Source organism: Citrus sinensis, chromosome 2, assembly GCF_022201045.2.
Source record: "Citrus sinensis cultivar Valencia sweet orange chromosome 2, DVS_A1.0, whole genome shotgun sequence".
NCBI lineage: Eukaryota > Viridiplantae > Streptophyta > Magnoliopsida > Sapindales > Rutaceae > Citrus > Citrus sinensis.
Genome location: NC_068557.1, coordinates 32,277,255 through 32,294,870, shown reverse-complemented (window position 1 = coordinate 32,294,870; position 17,616 = coordinate 32,277,255). Strand labels below are relative to the sequence as shown.

The window sequence follows — 17,616 nt, the reverse complement described above, 5'->3', positions numbered from 1 at the left end:
TAACATACACAACCCACAAGAACCACACAAATTGTGGGTTGTAATTTAATTGTCAAATACTTTTGGGTTATTGGATACAGCTCTTGAGTTAATGTAAATTAGGTCTTATTTGACATTGGAGTTGGACAATTGTAACTTTTTAAAATATTCAATACATGTAAATTATTATAATTTATAAATTAAGTTAATTTCATCTTATACTTATATGATAAAAAAATTATAATATTTTTATTATTTTTATCAAAATTATTATAAATTATATTTACTATACGTTATTAATTTTTAATTACATGTTATTTTTCTCAACATGTCTTAAAAATAAAAAGAGCTCAATAACAAATACACTCTTAAAAATTATGTAACTTTTAGGTAACACATAAATGGTCGAATTAGGTTGGTGTGAGTGGTTTGGCATTCTCACTCCTTAAGAGAGGTCAGGGGTTCAAACATCGCTCTCGTATGAAGCCACCACTTTAGCCAATACTTTATCTCTTACAGACCGATTCGGTACGAGGAGGAATTAATTTGGGTTATAGTATGAATTTAAAAGTATTTTTCATAATTGGAGCCCACTCAGGACCACCTCGTGGTTCAGAGAGGTGGTTCAGAAAAAAATAAAAAACAAAAAAAAAACTGGTCGAATTACTTCTACTGAAATATGCCTCTGGTCAAAGATTCCACGGCGTCGTTTTATTCTGCAAACGAACTCATTTTAACCGAATGAACACGAATTTGCCACGTGGTCCGTCTTCAGTTTCACCCTCACAAACTTCTCTTTTTCAACGACCAGTACTTATAAACCTGCGCAACACAAAACAATTTTGCATCTAGAAACGCAAGATCTTTTTTAAAAAAATAAAAAGGAAAAAAATAACGAAGTAAAAGGAACGAATGGAAGAGCACTCAACTGCTACAGGCGCAGTGGTTCCGCCCTTGAAATCGGAACCTCCATTTTCTCTGCGAACGGCGGTGGAGGTGGACAGGGACACTGAGGTGGAGGTGGACAGGGACACTTTGTGTCCGATATGCAAGCAGTTGATGACGGATGCGTTTATGACGGCGTGTGGGCATAGTTTCTGTTACACGTGTATATTCACTCATTTGAGAAACAAGAGTGATTGTCCTTGTTGTGGTTGCCACCTCACTTGCAAGCACATTTTTCCTAATCTGTTGCTCAATAAGGTTACTTCGTTTATATTTCCTATTGTTTTGTAACCAACTATGTAGCAATTTAGTCAATCAGTATCAGCCCCATGTTTTATCTATCACATCAGTTGCAACGCAAAATTTATATCCTAATTTCTTTGGCCTCTGTTTTCTTCTTCGTTAATTGTTGTATTCGAATTTTGGTTTTGACTTCGTAGTTGTTGAAGAAAACTTCTGCTCGTCAAGTAGCAAATGCTGCGTCTCCAATTGAACATCTTCGTCTTGCATTACAACAGGTCAGTTAAATTATGATCATAAGAGCATATGGTTGCATGTTCTGCGTATGACTTTGCTTACCATTCTATTTGAGCATGCATGCATGCATCGTTTAACAAAATGACTCTTTCTTGGTGATCATTATTAGACAGGGCTGTGAGGTGTCAGTTAAAGAGCTAGATGGGCTATTGTCTCTCCTTGTGGCAAAGAAGAGGAAGTTGGAGCAAGAAGAAGCAGAGACCAATATGCAAATTCTACTCAACTTTTTGCATTGCCTTAGGAAGCAAAAGCTTGAAGAGCTTAACGAGGTTCTTGGACTTGATTTTATGTATATCATGTCATATTCTTAAACTAATAGCTTCTTCAAAAATGTTTTCAGCATAATTTCCATTTTTTCGTTTTTAATCTCATTCTTGAATCTCCCTTATTTGGTTTTAAAAGCAAGTAATTGTTAGTTTTAATATTCCTTTTTGGGTTTGTAGATTCAAGCTGATCTTCGATGCATTGAGGAGGATGTATATGCTGTAGAGAAACATAAAATAGAATTATACAGAGCAAGGGGAAGATGCTTAGCAAAATTAAGGACCTTTGATGATTTCACTGCAGTAAAACCTTTCCCTTCACTAGTTGATTGACACAGCAGTGATATTATCTCTAACCCCTGCAACATACAAGGCTGGAAAGGTTCATCTGATGCACAGAGCAAGAAGACTGATGAGAAGGCTCAAATAAGCTCTCAAGGACTGCTAATGAAGGATGCTTGCGGTGGACCTGATTCGCCATATGCATCTCAATCTGGTCTGACTGCAGCAAGAAAGCAACGAGTCCGTGCTCAGGTCAGTGATGTTGTAAATTTAAAGTGATTTTTGTTATTTCTATGATTTAGTTGCCCCTAAATTTTTGTACTTGATACAGTTAAATGACTTAAAAGAGTATTACTTGCAAAAGCGGCGGCAATCGACCGCACAATCGCATAAAGAGGATGAAGGGGACTTATATGCAGTAAGTAGAGAAGGTTATCATCCTGGTCTTGAGGATTTCCGGTCCGTCCTTGCTACTTTTACTCAGTACAGGTGAATAATTCCTCTTTTACGGGTATCACTTTTTGCCTGCATATGTTGACACTTTGCTTTAGTTGCTTAATTTTTCCACTTTCTTGTTCAAATAGTCGACTGAGGGTCATTGCTGAACTTAGGCATGGAGACCTGTTCCATGCTGCCAATATTATCTCCAGGTTAGTGAAAATGGTATCATTCTAAGAAATTTCATTCAAGTTACCATCTTTAGTTCAGAAAAAAAATTTCCAGTCTCTGTTTTTTGTGAGACTCCTTCAATTGCGTTGGCAATATGCTTTCTTTATGTGTGTATGAGTGTCCTTGTATGTATTTATAGTTTTAAAGATAGTGAAAGTAAAATGATTACTAAATTTTGCAACTTTCATTACTCTAGATGTTCATCTTACAGTGTATATTGGTCACTGGAGGACTGAAATTTTATCTTCACTATAATTTGCATATATCTTATTAATTGAATTCTATTTCAAAAGTACTACTACTCCTTTCTAACATTCATTTCATAAAGCTCATACTGTGAGGTTCCATAATTTTGAATCTATTATTGCAGTATAGAATTTGATCGTGATGACGAGTTGTTTGCTAGTGCTGGAGTTTCAAGGCGCATTAAGATTTTTGAGTTTTCCTCGGTACGTAGTGGACATATAGAACCTCTATCTGTGCAGTGGCATTGGTGAATTCAATCTTTCGAAATCAGTTGACATGTTTCTGATAGGACTTAGGGCTAAATTGGGGCATACTTTTATTGATTAAATCAAAAGAAAACAAACAATCAATCCTGACCTACAATTCGAGAGTTAGGTCAATCTCTCCCAAAACTCTAATGGTTCCTAATACTGGACAAAATTCAACATAAACCCTAAATGACTCCATAATCTCCTATTTATAGCTGAACCCTAATTAATAATAAAGTTACTAAATTGCCCCTGCCCTTAAAATTACTAAACAGCCCCTGCCTCTTTATATTTGCGCCTAACATAAGTTTTCATGGGTCTAACAGTTTCTTGGTAGTACATTTGGACGGTTAACTTGCAGATTCTTGCATCTTGTTTCGTGCCTATGGTTAGCTGATGAAATTTAATCATTTGTTCTAATTCATTTGTTACATCTGCTTTTGTCATTGTTACAGGTGGTGAATGAACCAAGAGATGTGCATTATCCCATGGTGGAGATGCCTACTCGATCTAAACTTAGTTGCTTGAGTTGGAACAAGTACACAAAAAACCTTATTGCTAGCAGTGATTATGACGGGATAGTAACTATCTGGGATGTAACCACTAGTCAGGTACAGTGCTAGCCCTTCATTTCTTTTATCCTCAATGCATGCAACGTTCTCAGGCAGTTTGATCTCACATGCATTTATTGTGATAAATTATATATTTCTGTTATCTTCTGTTCATTGATCACCACTAACGAGCCTCTTTTCCTTCCAGAGTGTGATGGAATATGAGGAGCATGAAAAACGAGCTTGGAGTGTTGATTTTTCATGCACTGAACCTTCAATGCTAGTATCCGGAAGTGATGACTGCAAGGTAGAGTGGATGTTCTGTTAAACATAATATTTTAGGACTGAGTCATCTGAATCTTCGGCTCAAAAGGAATGATATTGACGATCTATGATTTATATAAAGGGAAGAAATAATGAAGATGAAACTGAAATTAGGGACTTCATCCATAAAGACTGTTGATCTCTCTCCTTTTGGTGGCAGTCAAAGCACTTAAGAATATAGCTACTTGCCCTCTTCATCATTAGTTGTATCTTTAAACGGTTTGGGTTGCTATTGTTTATAAAATAATATAAAGCAGCAATGTTGGAGTAATTTTTTTATTATTTATTTACAATAGCTGAATGTTTACAAACTTAAAGATTTATTACTACCATCCCAAAATTAGAGGCTTATCTAGTTAGTTCTCTGCTTTTGTGTATTGAGCAGGTTAAAATTTGGTGCACCAATCAAGAAGCTTGTGCTCTCAACATTGATATGAAGGCAAATATTTGTTCTGTCAAATATAATCCTATATCCAGCAATTATGTGGCGGTGTGTCTCCTTAAATCCTTTACTGTTAGGAAGTGCACTTACATTTTCTCTCTAGAGCATTTCATAGACATGTCCTTGAAAAGGATATGAGCATAACCATCTTTTGATGTCTAACGTACATGTATGTCCATATTTTCTTTGACCTATGTGTGATTTAAAATTCTGAAACTTTTGCTCAACAACTTGTAATTGTAATTCAACCCAGAAGGTTATGAATCAACTTTTTACAGGTGGGTTCTGCAGATCATCACATTCACTACTACGACCTGAGAAATATCAGCCAACCACTCTATGTGTTCAATGGGCACAAGAAAGCTGTCTCATATGTAAAATTTTTGTCCAACAATGAACTGGCTTCTGCATCTACTGACAGCTCATTGCGCTTGTGGGATGTAAAGGAAAATCTCCCAGTAAGTTAATCTGCCCATAACCATCTCTTCCACTTGAGGATTTTGATCATTATGACTCCTCAAATAAATGGAAATATAGTTTCTATAATGCAACAATTTAATTTTTATCTTCATGTATTGTAATTTTCTCAGCTGCACACTTTTAGAGGCCATACAAATGAGAAGAATTTTGTGGGTCTTACAGTAAACAATGAATACATAGCCTGTGGCAGTGAAACAAATGAAGTGTTTGTGTATCACAAGGTTGGAAAACATCTAAAACAAATGGTCAAGTATTTTGGCATAAGATCAATTAATAACTTGTTTTATCTGTACATTTATAGGCAATCTCCAAACCTGCAGCTTCACATAGATTTGGTTCTGATGCGGATCATGTTGACGATGATATGGGATCATATTTCATCAGTGCTGTGTGCTGGAAGAGTGATAGCCCAACAATGTTAACAGCAAACCGTAAAGGAGCGATTAAAGTTCTTGTTCTTGCAGCCTAAATGGTAAAATCAAAAGCAATCAAAATCAAGTTCTTGATGGATGTCTGAACTACAACATTGTTTATCCATACTTTGGTAATTAATAATCTGTATATGCCATCAAATGTCAAATAGGTAGATTAGGGAAGTCTTTATACTCATCCCTCTGCACTGTTAATAACGTTTGCTTATACTAGCCATCATGTATCAACTATCAACTCTGTATATTTCTAATTGAGCCAACCTATAGAGCTATGAAGCTTTCACTCAGTATATATATAGTTTCAAATGAAGAATCCTTTATTTTGACAAATGATGATCAAACTAAAGATAAAAAGTAGATATTTCAAAATAGTTATTTTTTAATCTTTTGTAAAATTAAAATTGTATTTTTCCATATTTTAATTGGATCTTTATTTTGTTAAAATGAAATTTCTTCATTAGAAAAATACTTTTAAAGAAAATTTATATAAATTATGTGTTTTTTTGTGTGATTATTTTTATTACATCAATATGCGTATTACAAATTTACAATATGAAATTTAAATATGCTTAAAATTATTAGGATGTTACGACACAAATTAAATTGTTACACGCTCCATAATGAAGGGGTGTTTACTCTATTTATATTAGAGGAAAGAATATCCAATCCTATTCATTGTATAATAAATCAAGTCTATTAGAACACCTCCTAAATTTTTATCCTAATTCATTATATACTCTGCTCGTATGGTGGGCTTGAGGGCACAACGGGGATTTGCCATGGCCTGACTAACGGCAGCTTCCATTAAATTTTCGTGGGATTACCAAATAAAACATATTGGCAGTGACGCATCCACCGCCAATAATCCACTACATGTGATTTGTTAACATTTTGAAACCAGCTGCTGACTGCTTAATCCCCAACGTAATCGCAATTTTAATTTACACGGGTTTTGAAGGATTTTGCTTTTCGGGTACCCTATTGAGTATTGACCATGAGGCATGAGATCACCCTTTGCGTCAGCGTATCTACCGCGAAAATAAAGTAATTTTTTTTTTTAAAGAATAAGAATATTAAATTGTTAAACAGAAACTTTCTTAGGACGCGGAGATCCTCACTGTATAAAAAGCGAGGATTAGGATTTCGGAGATTCACAGCAAGAGATCCTATAGGAGATTCTTTTATATCAATATAATACTGAATCTCTTATAAAACTATATTTATACATATATATATATATTAATTTGGAATCCAATTGCTACTTTTTTTTAATTTTTGGCGGGAAATAAATGAAAGTCAACGGCTGTGATGGAGAGATTCGGACGGTAAGGGAGAAATCGCCGGCTCCGATAAATGGAACAGGCGAGAATGGCTCAAGAGACGGTGAAGAGCTGTTCGTTCCGCCGTTTAACTTCGCGATTGTCGATAACGGCATCTTCCGGTCAGGCTTTCCTGATTCTGCCAATTTCAGCTTCTTGAAGTCTTTAGGGCTCCGTTCTGTCATGTGAGTTCATTTTCTAAAATTAACACATTCACATTAGAGATATTCTATTAATCCAATCAAGTTATATATTAATTTTTTATTTCATGGCTTGAAACTTTTAACGTTTAACATATTTTATTGTTCTATTAGATATTTGTGCCCCGAACCTTATCCAGACTCGAATTTAGAGTTCTTGAAGGCTAATGGGATTCAGCTTTTTCAGTTTGGAATCGATGGATGCAAGGTAAAAATTTCATTAATTTATAGTGATTGTTAATATTGAAGTTCTATTGCTAACAGTGACACTTTTAATTACTTGAATTTCTAATAAGCGCCTTGTTTATGTTTGGATTGACAATCATGTGTATTATCTCCCTAATTATCTGATCTCTCCTGTATATATGTTCATTCTTTGATCATGACTGATATTTGTTGCATCTTCAAGTAACCAAATAGCTAATAGTTTAGATTAGCTTTTGCACTGTCATTAAACCTAATGCCTGCTATATGATCCTTATGCTGTGTGTTCTCTATTATTGAGGAAATTACTCTGCTTTGTGTTCTGTGAGGTCCGAATTGTTGGGTGGTCGGATTTTTATGTCTAAACATTAAATTGCTGCATAGTCTAGCACTGCAAACTTTTTTATTTATTAAGTGCCATATTAAGGTTGGAATATGAAAACTGGAATAAGTTTATTGTTTAAATTATCTTTGTAAGAACCAGCCTGCTGTCTTAGTGAAGTTCCACCAAGATTTCTGCCCTCCTTCCAACTTCCTACCCTGACAACACTTCTGCTGTTACTCACAACAAGTCACTAGTTTTTACCCCATGTTTGCCTCTTATTTCTTCTCCATTTGCACTTTCCTTTGCTTTTTTAATGACATCATTGGAAAAGTAAATATATTTATATAGTGAGTAAGAGGAATCAGTCAGACTATACGCTAGAGGTTCAAAAATAGAAGTGTTGGATAAATCATTAATCACCTTCAAGGTTTTTGAATTGTTTCAGCTTCTTGAAATAGAACTTTACTACTATGAGATTTTAGATTGATCTATACTAATTTATGGTGGGCAGAGATAAGGCATGAGATCACAGAAAAGGGATCAAATAGGCTTGTTAGCTGTCACCGTACCACAATTAGTAACTTCTAGTCTTCTGCCAAATTTTGTGCAGTATTAGTCTTGAATACAAACTTGTTAGTGCATTGGTCTATGTTTATCAGTAGCCAGTTGTTGTTCATTTGTTGCAGCAATAGCCACCAAAATGTTCATCCATGAATTATTCCAACTGACATTTTGTTTATCAAATCCATATCGATGTGGACAGGAGCCTTTTGTAAACATCCCAGAAGAAACAATTCGTGAAGCACTGAAAGTAGTCCTTGGTATTTTAGATACTTGAACTTACAGGTTATTTAGCCCAGAATGTAATTTATAATTTTACAATCTTCTCATTGTGTACTTTGCCATACCATGCCAGATGAAAGGAACCACCCGCTTCTAATTCATTGCAAACGAGGAAAGGTACTTTATTATGTCATTTTTCCTGTTTCCTTACTCAAGTTTCAAGTTAAATTCTCCTCCAATTATGGTTCATCAATATCTTGTGCAGCACCGTACTGGTTGTCTTGTGGGCTGCTTGAGGAAATTGCAAAAATGGTGCCTGTCTTCTATTTTTGATGAGTACCAGAGGTTTGCTGCTGCAAAAGCTAGATTATCAGATCAGAGGTTCATAGAGTTGTTTGATATTTCCAGCTTCAAACGCTTGCCCATGTCATTTTCATGCTCAGCAAGATAACATTACATTAGCTGCACATAATGGTGTTATTTTTCTGGAATACCAAACAAGAGCAGTCTTTTCCTGGAACACAAATGAAGAGCAGAGTATAGATAAACATAGTATTATTATTTTTAGAAGATAGCTGCATACAGTTCTTTCTTTTATTTTCTTTAGATAATAGAAGATCATACATTTAGGATTTTCACTTTTTCAAGTTACCTTTCTCTTGTCCTCGAATATATCACCCTGTTTTGTTATTAACTTTCTTCTGCTAATTTTCCAGGCAAAAGCATTGGCTTTCTCCCAGAGAGATTGTTTCATGGTTAATAGATGTGATATATTTTGCTTAATGACATTCAAAAGGACCTATTGTTTCCAGTCGCAGGCTTGTTGGGAATGGAAGTAAACTATAATTTTGAATATTTGGAGCTCATAAACTTTTGCCCAAAATCCTACCAAACCCGTAAGCAACATATTTATGAATATGAACGAGATCGAGTACTTAATCAAGAACACATCATGAAAGAGGTATGTTTGCTCTCCAATGGTTCAAAGTGAAAGAATCCATATATTATGACAGATATTACTTCCATTCCATTTAATACTGACTAAAATGGTTATCTATATTATTCTCTTTCATTCTGAAAATTTGCCAGATTAAAAATTAGAAATTAAGGGGGGGGAAAAAAAAAGAATCAAGGTTGGGCTAAAATAAGAGGAAGCAGAGATTTTAATGTGGACGAGCAACAATCGAATCGTCAATCAACAGAAATAACGACTGAAACGATATCTCGGCCGTTGATTTTGTTATACCTCAATGTTCTTCCAAAATGGAGAGACACAATCGTCTTCCACTCACTTAACAGAACAGAGGCTGCCATTTCAATTCCCCTTAAAACCAGCAAACCCACAAAAAAAAATTTCACTAACAAACACAAAGAAAGTCGACGCGACAAATGCTGAAAGCGTTGTACATGTGCTGTGGGGGTTTTCATTTTATAGAGAACTCTCTGAAACCCTAGCATCAGCGAAATGACCGCAGTGCCCTTTGCAGCTGTATACCTGGGCTTTTCAATTCTTTTGGGGCCCCCATTTTCTTTTTCTACTTTAATATAACTCTTTTTTTAAATTTTTTATTTACAATTACATAAATATTCTAAGTAATATAATGAAGTTATAAGTAATTTTATATTTATCTTTCAATAAGTGATACATAATATTAGGTACAAATTAAAATTTAAAAATTGAAATCTCTAACATTATTAGATATTCATAATAAGTAAACACTAAACCTACATGCTACAAATTTCAAAATTTATTGCAAATAAAATACGGTTAATATTTTTTTTAAAAAAAAGTGGGACTTATATTAAGAAGTAATAATTTTTTTTTTTTTTAAAAAAAAGCTTCACTTGTTATGTACCAAGCTGCATCATTAAATTACCTTTTCTTATAGGATACATAAAACATAATTCAATACTTTTGTAATTCTATTTTATAAAGCAAGCCATGTCTATTATTAGAAGTATCTTTTATTCTGAAGATTCCAAAAAAAAAAAACACATTTAATAATCCAGGTACAAAATCATTGACGAGGAACACAAAAAAATGAAATTATACTTGATTATATAATTAAATTAGATTTTCATCCCTATATTTTTTAGAATCTTTACAAATTAAACTCGAATATGTACCTGTAAAGGTAATCTAATACTTTTTTCAGTATTTATTTTATGAATTTTATGGATTTGTTATTTGAAAATTTTTTGGCCCAATTATTTTTTAATTTTTTTGGTTAGTATTTATAGATCATTCAAATAACCAAATGATTTGAAGATAGTTAGTTCATGAAAGAGTAATTCAAAATTAAGCCTATTTATACAGTACATATCTGATTTAAATTGATTTTTTTAGTGGAAAATTAAAATAAAATGCAAAGCAAAAGGGAAATATTTTTTTTTTGGTTTTGATCACGAGGTATTTTGGGGAAGATCTTAACTGTGGAAGGCACCTTTAAGCTCGTACCACAACCCATATTAGAAGTACCCGCTTGAATCGAGAGACACATGTTTTCCCAATAAATGCGACTTCTCTACGACTTGAACTGAGGAACAAACTCAATCAAGCTACTTAAGTAGATTTAATTGCCAATGGAGTCAACACTTTGTTGGTTGCAAAAGGGAAATATAGTGTGGTATGGATGGAAATTTTGATGATTTGTACTGGGTGCCACACGTTGGACAGCAACACGTGGATTCGTTGAGATCCCGTGGCCCAGTAATGAGTCATCAGTCACGACATGGATGATTGAATATCCAAATTGAAAGGTCTAAATCAAAGACTTTTCCCTAAGGAGTCAACATATCAAACGGTCCACAATAATGTAAAACTATTACAACTAGAATCCAGCATAGATAATCAAAATCAATAAACAGATTATCTAGGGTTTCAACTCCTGGTGACTCTCTCCCCAGGAACCCATATCTACCATTGTCACTTCTTCCCATTAACTGAGCTCTCAAACATTTCCTCAAATCACCATCTTGTCCTCTCGGTATCCGCCTCTAAAGCGTTAACTGGGCAGTCCCAAATTCACGGTCTTCAAAGAAAAGCTTCAAATCGAAGCTTTATCATTTGTAAGTACAACTAATTTTTTCATCATATAAAGTTGAAATTTTTACCTTGAAAATACTTAAGAAACTGGTTTTTTTAATCTTATTTTGATCCGATACAAGCTTATATATAAAGATATAATTTAGCTTTTTGTTTTTTGGTGAGAGCAAATAAGTTTATTGTTATATGGGGAAATCCGGAGGTAGAAGAAAGAAGGGTGGTTCAAATGCAAACCAAGTTGCAGCTGATAATTCTAATGCAAATATAAGTACAAATTCTAATGGTGGTGTTGATTTGGACTCTTCAATCTTTCTGAAGAGAGCCCATGAGCTGAAGGAAGAAGGGAATAAGAGGTTTCAAAATAAGGACTATGTGGGTGCTCTTGAACAATATGATAATGCTCTTAGGCTTACTCCAAAAACCCATCCGGACCGAGCTGTGTTTCATAGCAATAGGGCTGCTTGTTTGATGCAAATGAAACCTATAAATTATGAGACTGTGATTGCTGAGTGTACTATGGCACTTCAGGTTCAGCCTAGGTTTGTTCGAGCTCTGCTTAGGCGGGCTCGAGCTTTTGATGCCATAGGAAAGTATGAAATGGCGATGCAGGATGTTCAGGTGTTGTTAGGGGTTGAGCCGAATCATCGAGATGCTTTAGAGATTGCTCGGCGATTGAGGACTGCTTTGGGACCTCGCCAGGAGGCCCAGCAGGACCTCCAAAGCCGCCCTTCCCCTGCTGCCCTTGGGGCTTCTGCAGTTCGTGGTGCCCCAATTGCTGGCCTAGGACCTTGTTTACCTGCCCGTCCAGTGGGAAAGAAGGCTGGAGCTCCAGCAGGGGGATTGTTGGTATCTCCTAGTTACAAGCAAGACAGGCCACTGATGAATGTAACTGCTGAAAATGGTCTGGAGAACAAAACCCAATTTTCAAAGCTTGCATTGAAACCATCAAATGGAAGATCTTGTGGTAATCCGAGTAAGGATAGCCACAGAGAGCAGTCACTATCTTCAGCAGTGTCATTGGACACTCGTGGGCAGCCTTTGGAGGTCCCCGTAAGATGGAGGCCATTGAAGCTTGTTTATGATCACGACATAAGGCTTGGTCAGATGCCAGTGAATTGCAGTTTCAAAGCATTAAGGGAGATAGTGAGCAAGCGTTTTCCTTCATCAAAGTCAGTTTTGATCAAGTATAAGGATAATGATGGAGATTTGGTAACAATTACCTGCACGGCGGAACTTAGACTGGCAGAATCAGCTTCAGACAGCCTCATGACAAAAGAGCCAGAAGCAGATAAATCTGATTCAGTTGGGATGTTGAGATTGCATATCGTTGATGTGAGCCCAGAGCAAGAGCCACCTTTGCTGGAAGAAGAGGAGGAGAAACCTCTTGAGAGTGAGGGAACTAAGGGAGATGAAAGCGGATCTCATTCCTCTCTTGCTGAGTCTGTGGTTGAAGCTGCTGATACTGAGATTGATAAAACAGATAAAGATGCTGCGAAGGAGAAACCTGGGTCAGAGGATCTGAGCAAGGAAGTAGAGATGGATGACTGGTTGTTTGAGTTTGCCCAACTTTTCCGCACCCATGTTGGTATTGACCCAGATGCTCATATTGACTTGCATGAGCTTGGGATGGAGCTTTGCTCAGAGGCTCTTGAGGAGACAGTGACCAGTGAAGAAGCCCAAAATCTGTTTGACAAGGCTGCCTTAAAGTTCCAGGAGGTGGCTGCTTTGGCTTTCTTCAATTGGGGAAATGTTCATATGTGTGCAGCAAGGAAACGGATCCCCTTAGATGAGTCTGCTGGAAAGGAGGTGGTGGCAGCACAGCTTCAAACAGCTTATGACTGGGTAAAGGAAAAATATTCTTTGGCCAAAGAGAAGTATGAGGAGGCACTTCTTATCAAACCTGATTTCTATGAGGGTTTGCTGGCATTGGGGCAACAGCAGTTTGAAATGGCCAAACTTCATTGGTCTTATGCACTTGCTAAGAAAATTGATCTTTCAGGATGGGATGCTACAGAAACCCTTCAACTTTTTGATAGTGCAGAGGAAAAGATGAAAACTGCAACCGAGATGTGGGAGAAGCTGGAGGAGCAGAGAGCCATTGAGCAGAAAGATCCAAGCAAGAGGGATGAACTGTTGAAGAGGAGGAAGAAACAAGGAAGTGGTTCTGATGGAGACCCCTCAGGAACTGGTGAGGGTGAGATTTCAGCTGATGAAGCAGCAGAACAAGCAGCAGTAATGAGATCCCAGATACATCTCTTCTGGGGTAACATGCTTTTTGAGCGATCCCAAGTCGAGTGCAAATTGGGGCTGGATGGTTGGAACAAAAATCTTGACGCTGCCATTGACCGATTTAAGCTTGCTGGAGCTTCTGAGAGTGATGTGTCAATGGTTCTAAAGAATCATTGCTCCAATGGAGATGCTGTAGAAGGAGAGGAAAAGAAGGTTCAGAATCAAAGCACTAATAAAACTATTGAACCAGATGAGAACAATGAAGCCAATCAAATATCAAATAATTAATAGCTCTGATTTCCACGTGCACGGTGGCTTCATTGACTGTTTTTCATGCATTCACATTAATGATGAGAATTTACTTGGAAAAGAAAGTTTTTTACTTCTTTCCCCAACCAAAGGTGGTTTTCTTTTTAGAACTGAAAATTTTGGTGCCAATACTTTAAAGTGGTGTACTTTGTGATTTTGGATCTAAGGTCTCCATGTTAATTTCCAGGGCGAAAGTTTTATAAATCGTTTGCAACAGTGATGAGTTTCCAAAAAAACACTTACATTGTGTGTAGGCTTTGATTTTGGCCTTGCCGCCGGCATATTTTCTGTCACATGGTTTGTAGCTATCTTTCTTGTTGTATGAGGAATAGCTTATTTATTGTTCTGGGGTTGATGCTGCATGTTAATAGCGTGCTTGGTTTGCATTGACCATACATATGAAACTTGAGAAAAAACAGAGATTTTTAAATGAAGATATTATACAAGAGAAGGTTTGGTTTGATGCATCTGCCCCTTGACACTGCTAAAGACACATCACACATGTGGATTCTGATTAGGCTAGCAGCAGCAGAAAACTTAGGTAATTATTATATAGTTCAGATTTAAGATAGGAAGAAGGTTGTGGATGCTGGAATGTGAAATTGCAAATTTATGACTAGTGATACATCGGCATTTCCCAATTATTTAATACAATCAAAGCTGACAGAATTTCATTTTAGATGACAATGTATATGTATGTTTGCCTCGGGTAATATACATCAACTCATCTTTATGATGATCTGGCATTCTGGACCATGTCCAAATTTACAGTAAGTGGAGTTTATTGGTGTTCCACTTACAGAAGTTAGAGGCTATTTTGTGGACGATAATGCAGTATATGAGATTAGCATATTATATTTGTTGATTACCATTAGAGGAAGATAGCCAAACGGAGAAGAGATAAACCACTGAGAGTACTAGTTCAACATTAAGTGGAAAGCTGATTTACATGCGTCTTGTTTGTGCTTCAAATAGTGTCCAAATTTTTGTTGCTTTAAATTTTTTTTTTCTTCTTGACAGAGCAAAGAGCGACTGAAAATGGAAATGGGTCATCCACACTTTTCTTTAAATATTGTTTGTGTCATCTTATTTCAATAATTGATAGATAGAGGAGCAATTATTTCAGTTTGAATATTCTAGCTCTTGGATTCAAATGGACGCACGAGCCAACTGCGTTTGTCTTTTAGTTTCGGATGTGAACCCACAAGCGCAAGGAAATTGAAGAGGGAGACCAACAGAAAAGAAAAATAAAGCACATCATAATTCCTACATAATGAGGCCAAATATAATCTTATATAATTTCATATGAAACAGGAGGAATACAGTATTCCATTTGGTCACTTTCTACAATAAATACCTGAAACACCACAACCACCGTCGACTTTGACTCCACAAGAACTATGATCAGTCCGAGCTTTCGGCTTATTTTAAAAACTATATATGTTCCACACTAGCCAACACAAACAACTCAGCTCTAACACCAAAGAGCCATAGGGGAACTCAAACAGTTGCAATAGGACCCAGATTCACAATGGTCTCCATGTTCTTCATGGCTTCAAACCTTGGCTCCTTGGCCTGAAACTTCAGCCCAGCATAGAGTTTCATGTAATCCTCGAACACAAATTTCGGATAAACTTGGCTGTTCACAGCCTCCTTCTCCACCAATGCTGGTGCCGGGTAGATCACAGCATCACTGCCTGGATTGTAAAATGATGCTATGGACATCCTGTTACCCTCTGTTTGAGCAATCACGCGATGTAGCACACTCTTGTACTTGCCATTGGTTATCACCTATATCAAATAGACAAGACAAAGACGAGACAAAACAAATCATGGCTTTTATAGTAAAAATCAAGAGAAAAAGAATAGCGTTCCCACATCTATATATTGTAACCTAGTAAGTGGGTTGTAAGTTACGTTCATTGTAACTTAGTAAAATCTCTGCATATTTTTAATTAAGCACTTTTACCCAAGTGGGTTCAGGGTACTCATTAAGCTAGAATCTAGCATCTAGGCAATAAGTTTTTTTTTAAAAAAAAAAAAAAAAAAGAGAGGTTGTGTTTCCTACGCGCATATTGCCAAATTAATATTTTAACAACAAAAAATAAGACAGTGACCATTTACATGTTTTTCTGAAATCATCATCTTGCTTTAATTTATTACCTCAAGTTGGTCACCGAGGTTGATGACAATGGAGTGTTTCATGGGTGGAACATCAACCCATTGGTCATCTTTGAGCAGCTGGAGGCCACTGACTTCGTCATCTTGAAAGAGCAAGATGATGCCACCAGCATCAGTATGGGCCCTAAGTCCCTTGATCAGATCTGGTTTTGGGCATGGAGGGTAATTGCTGACCTTGGTGCCAAAGGTTGGTCCTTTGGACCCATAAAACACTTTCTTCAAATACCCTTCCTCCAGCCCAAGATTCTCACACAACAATTCCAGAAGTTGCTCAGCAACCTTCTCCAATTCAACGGCAAATTCCTTCATTGCCTTCCTGTTAAATAAAACATGAAGCCATATTGAGTATACATGCTTATTAACAACAAAATCATCAAAAGCTTTTGTATATGTACATACTGTACGTGACCTGTAATCATCTTCAAGATCGGGGATTTCAGCCATGTTTGAAACAGGAAGGTGGCGCAAGAAGAAAGTGCTTTCCCAGTCCAAATCATTAACTTCGGACTGAACAGCTTCAAGGCCCTTGCTTGCCACCATTTGCTTGAATCTTTGGTCCATACACTTCCCGTAATGCTCCTTTGTCAACCTCTGAACAGTGTCCAGCAGCTCATGTGATATCCCATGATTCACCAACTTAATTTTAAAACAAACGCACAAAAAAACAAAGCAATCTCATTATTAGCAAATTATAAAACTTGAACAAGACTTCAAATATAAACAGGATAATACACGCCGTAGCATATATGTTATATTGTTTACTACGTACCTCAAAGAAACCCCAGTTCTCACAGGCATCATTGATCATTTCCATGGTAGCACTTCTCTCATCACCATTGAGCTTTGACAAGTCAATAATTGGAAAATTCTCCATTGTTATTTGTTTGTTTCTTAACTCCCACAATCTCCCTTCTTACTCTATGATCACTTAAAAAACTCTAGCCAGGTTGTGTCTGCGTGTGAAATGAGCCTATTGAGGGGTGCTATTTATAGGCAATAAAATGGAAGCAAGAGTGCTTATCAAAAAAAAAAAAAAAATGGAAGCAAGAGTGGCAATAAAAAAAAGGTGGGGGGCTATTGAGAAATTAAAAAAACCTTTATTCAAGTTTCAAACAGTGAGAAACAAAAATCGAATCTGTTAGAACTTAATAAAACCCAAATGAAAAAAAAATAAAAAGGACTCGTGGAGCATGTATGTAGATCACATCCTGATGGACCCCTACCATCTTTGTCTGAGAAGCTGTGTGTGATCTGTTGAATTAATGAAAATATGAGTGTCTTTCTTCGTTTTTGTTCTTTTACATTTTACAACTGTGATTGTGACGTGAGGCCCTGCCCTGCCAGTAACTCAGTAAGGGTGTTCGCGGATCGAATTTTACGGATTAGATATCAATCAATATTCGATCCACAATTTTATGGATTATAATTTTTTAATCTAATTTAATCCAATCCACGGATTGATTAAACTCAATCCAAATCTAATTCATACGTCTGCGGATCGGATGCGGATTTAACTTAATTCATATTCAATACACTATTTTGCGTATTAGTTTCTGAATTAAAAATTTTTAGTTCTCCCCAATCCATGAACTAATGAAATTTTAAAAAAAAAATCTAATATAA

The 17,616-nt window shown here is 36.2% G+C and overlaps 3 protein-coding genes, 1 non-coding gene and 1 pseudogene across 5 annotated transcripts; 3 read left to right on the top strand and 2 right to left on the bottom strand.

Moving 5' to 3' along the window:
- The first annotated feature begins 798 nt into the window (after nucleotides 1-798).
- LOC102610638 (E3 ubiquitin-protein ligase COP1-like) lies at nucleotides 799-5,687 on the top strand (annotated as a pseudogene). Its single transcript, XR_008052254.1, has 13 exons — nucleotides 799-1,182; nucleotides 1,365-1,442; nucleotides 1,575-1,730; nucleotides 1,905-2,258; nucleotides 2,338-2,495; nucleotides 2,591-2,656; nucleotides 3,046-3,124; nucleotides 3,625-3,780; nucleotides 3,929-4,027; nucleotides 4,430-4,534; nucleotides 4,765-4,944; nucleotides 5,077-5,187; nucleotides 5,268-5,687. The product of XR_008052254.1 is annotated as an E3 ubiquitin-protein ligase COP1-like (transcript).
- A 781-nt stretch (nucleotides 5,688-6,468) lies between these two features.
- LOC102610945 (tyrosine-protein phosphatase DSP1) lies at nucleotides 6,469-9,011 on the top strand. The gene is made up of 5 exons (XM_006467299.4): nucleotides 6,469-6,901; nucleotides 7,031-7,124; nucleotides 8,209-8,266; nucleotides 8,362-8,405; nucleotides 8,494-9,011. Exons 1-5 carry the CDS (start codon nucleotides 6,687-6,689, stop codon nucleotides 8,677-8,679), a joined length of 597 nt encoding a protein of 198 aa, XP_006467362.1. The 5' UTR covers nucleotides 6,469-6,686; the 3' UTR covers nucleotides 8,680-9,011.
- A 383-nt stretch (nucleotides 9,012-9,394) lies between these two features.
- On the bottom strand, nucleotides 9,395-9,524 carry LOC112497377 (small nucleolar RNA snoR111). The gene has a single exon (XR_003064175.1). It is a non-coding gene; the product is annotated as a small nucleolar RNA snoR111 (small nucleolar RNA).
- A 1,554-nt stretch (nucleotides 9,525-11,078) lies between these two features.
- LOC102611248 (hypothetical protein) lies at nucleotides 11,079-14,054 on the top strand. The gene has a single exon (XM_006467300.4). It carries the CDS (start codon nucleotides 11,461-11,463, stop codon nucleotides 13,789-13,791), a length of 2,331 nt encoding a protein of 776 aa, XP_006467363.1. The 5' UTR covers nucleotides 11,079-11,460; the 3' UTR covers nucleotides 13,792-14,054.
- A 1,032-nt stretch (nucleotides 14,055-15,086) lies between these two features.
- LOC102611528 (1-aminocyclopropane-1-carboxylate oxidase) lies at nucleotides 15,087-17,094 on the bottom strand. Its single transcript, XM_006467301.4, has 4 exons — nucleotides 16,763-17,094; nucleotides 16,403-16,629; nucleotides 15,976-16,309; nucleotides 15,087-15,603 (listed from the first exon to the last, which is right to left on the bottom strand). The coding sequence occupies exons 1-4, from the start codon at nucleotides 16,865-16,867 to the stop codon at nucleotides 15,313-15,315; spliced, it is 957 nt and encodes a 318-aa protein (XP_006467364.1). The 5' UTR covers nucleotides 16,868-17,094; the 3' UTR covers nucleotides 15,087-15,312.
- Between the last annotated feature and the right edge of the window lie 522 nt (nucleotides 17,095-17,616).

Excerpts from the sequence above, each read along its gene's own strand:
- LOC102611528 (XM_006467301.4), bottom strand. The coding sequence starts at position 16,867 with ATGGAGAATTTTCCAATTATTGACTTGTCAAAGCTCAATGGTGATGAG. Across the intron at positions 16,310-16,402 it reads GATCTTGAAGATGATTACAG|GAAGGCAATGAAGGAATTTG; the intron begins GTCACGTACAGT and ends TTTATTTAACAG. Across the intron at positions 15,604-15,975 it reads ACCTCGGTGACCAACTTGAG|GTGATAACCAATGGCAAGTA; the intron begins GTAATAAATTAA and ends TATTTGATATAG.
- LOC102610945 (XM_006467299.4), top strand. The coding sequence starts at position 6,687 with ATGAAAGTCAACGGCTGTGATGGAGAGATTCGGACGGTAAGGGAGAAA. Across the intron at positions 6,902-7,030 it reads TTAGGGCTCCGTTCTGTCAT|ATATTTGTGCCCCGAACCTT; the intron begins GTGAGTTCATTT and ends TTGTTCTATTAG. Across the intron at positions 7,125-8,208 it reads TTGGAATCGATGGATGCAAG|GAGCCTTTTGTAAACATCCC; the intron begins GTAAAAATTTCA and ends CGATGTGGACAG.
- LOC102611248 (XM_006467300.4), top strand. The coding sequence starts at position 11,461 with ATGGGGAAATCCGGAGGTAGAAGAAAGAAGGGTGGTTCAAATGCAAAC.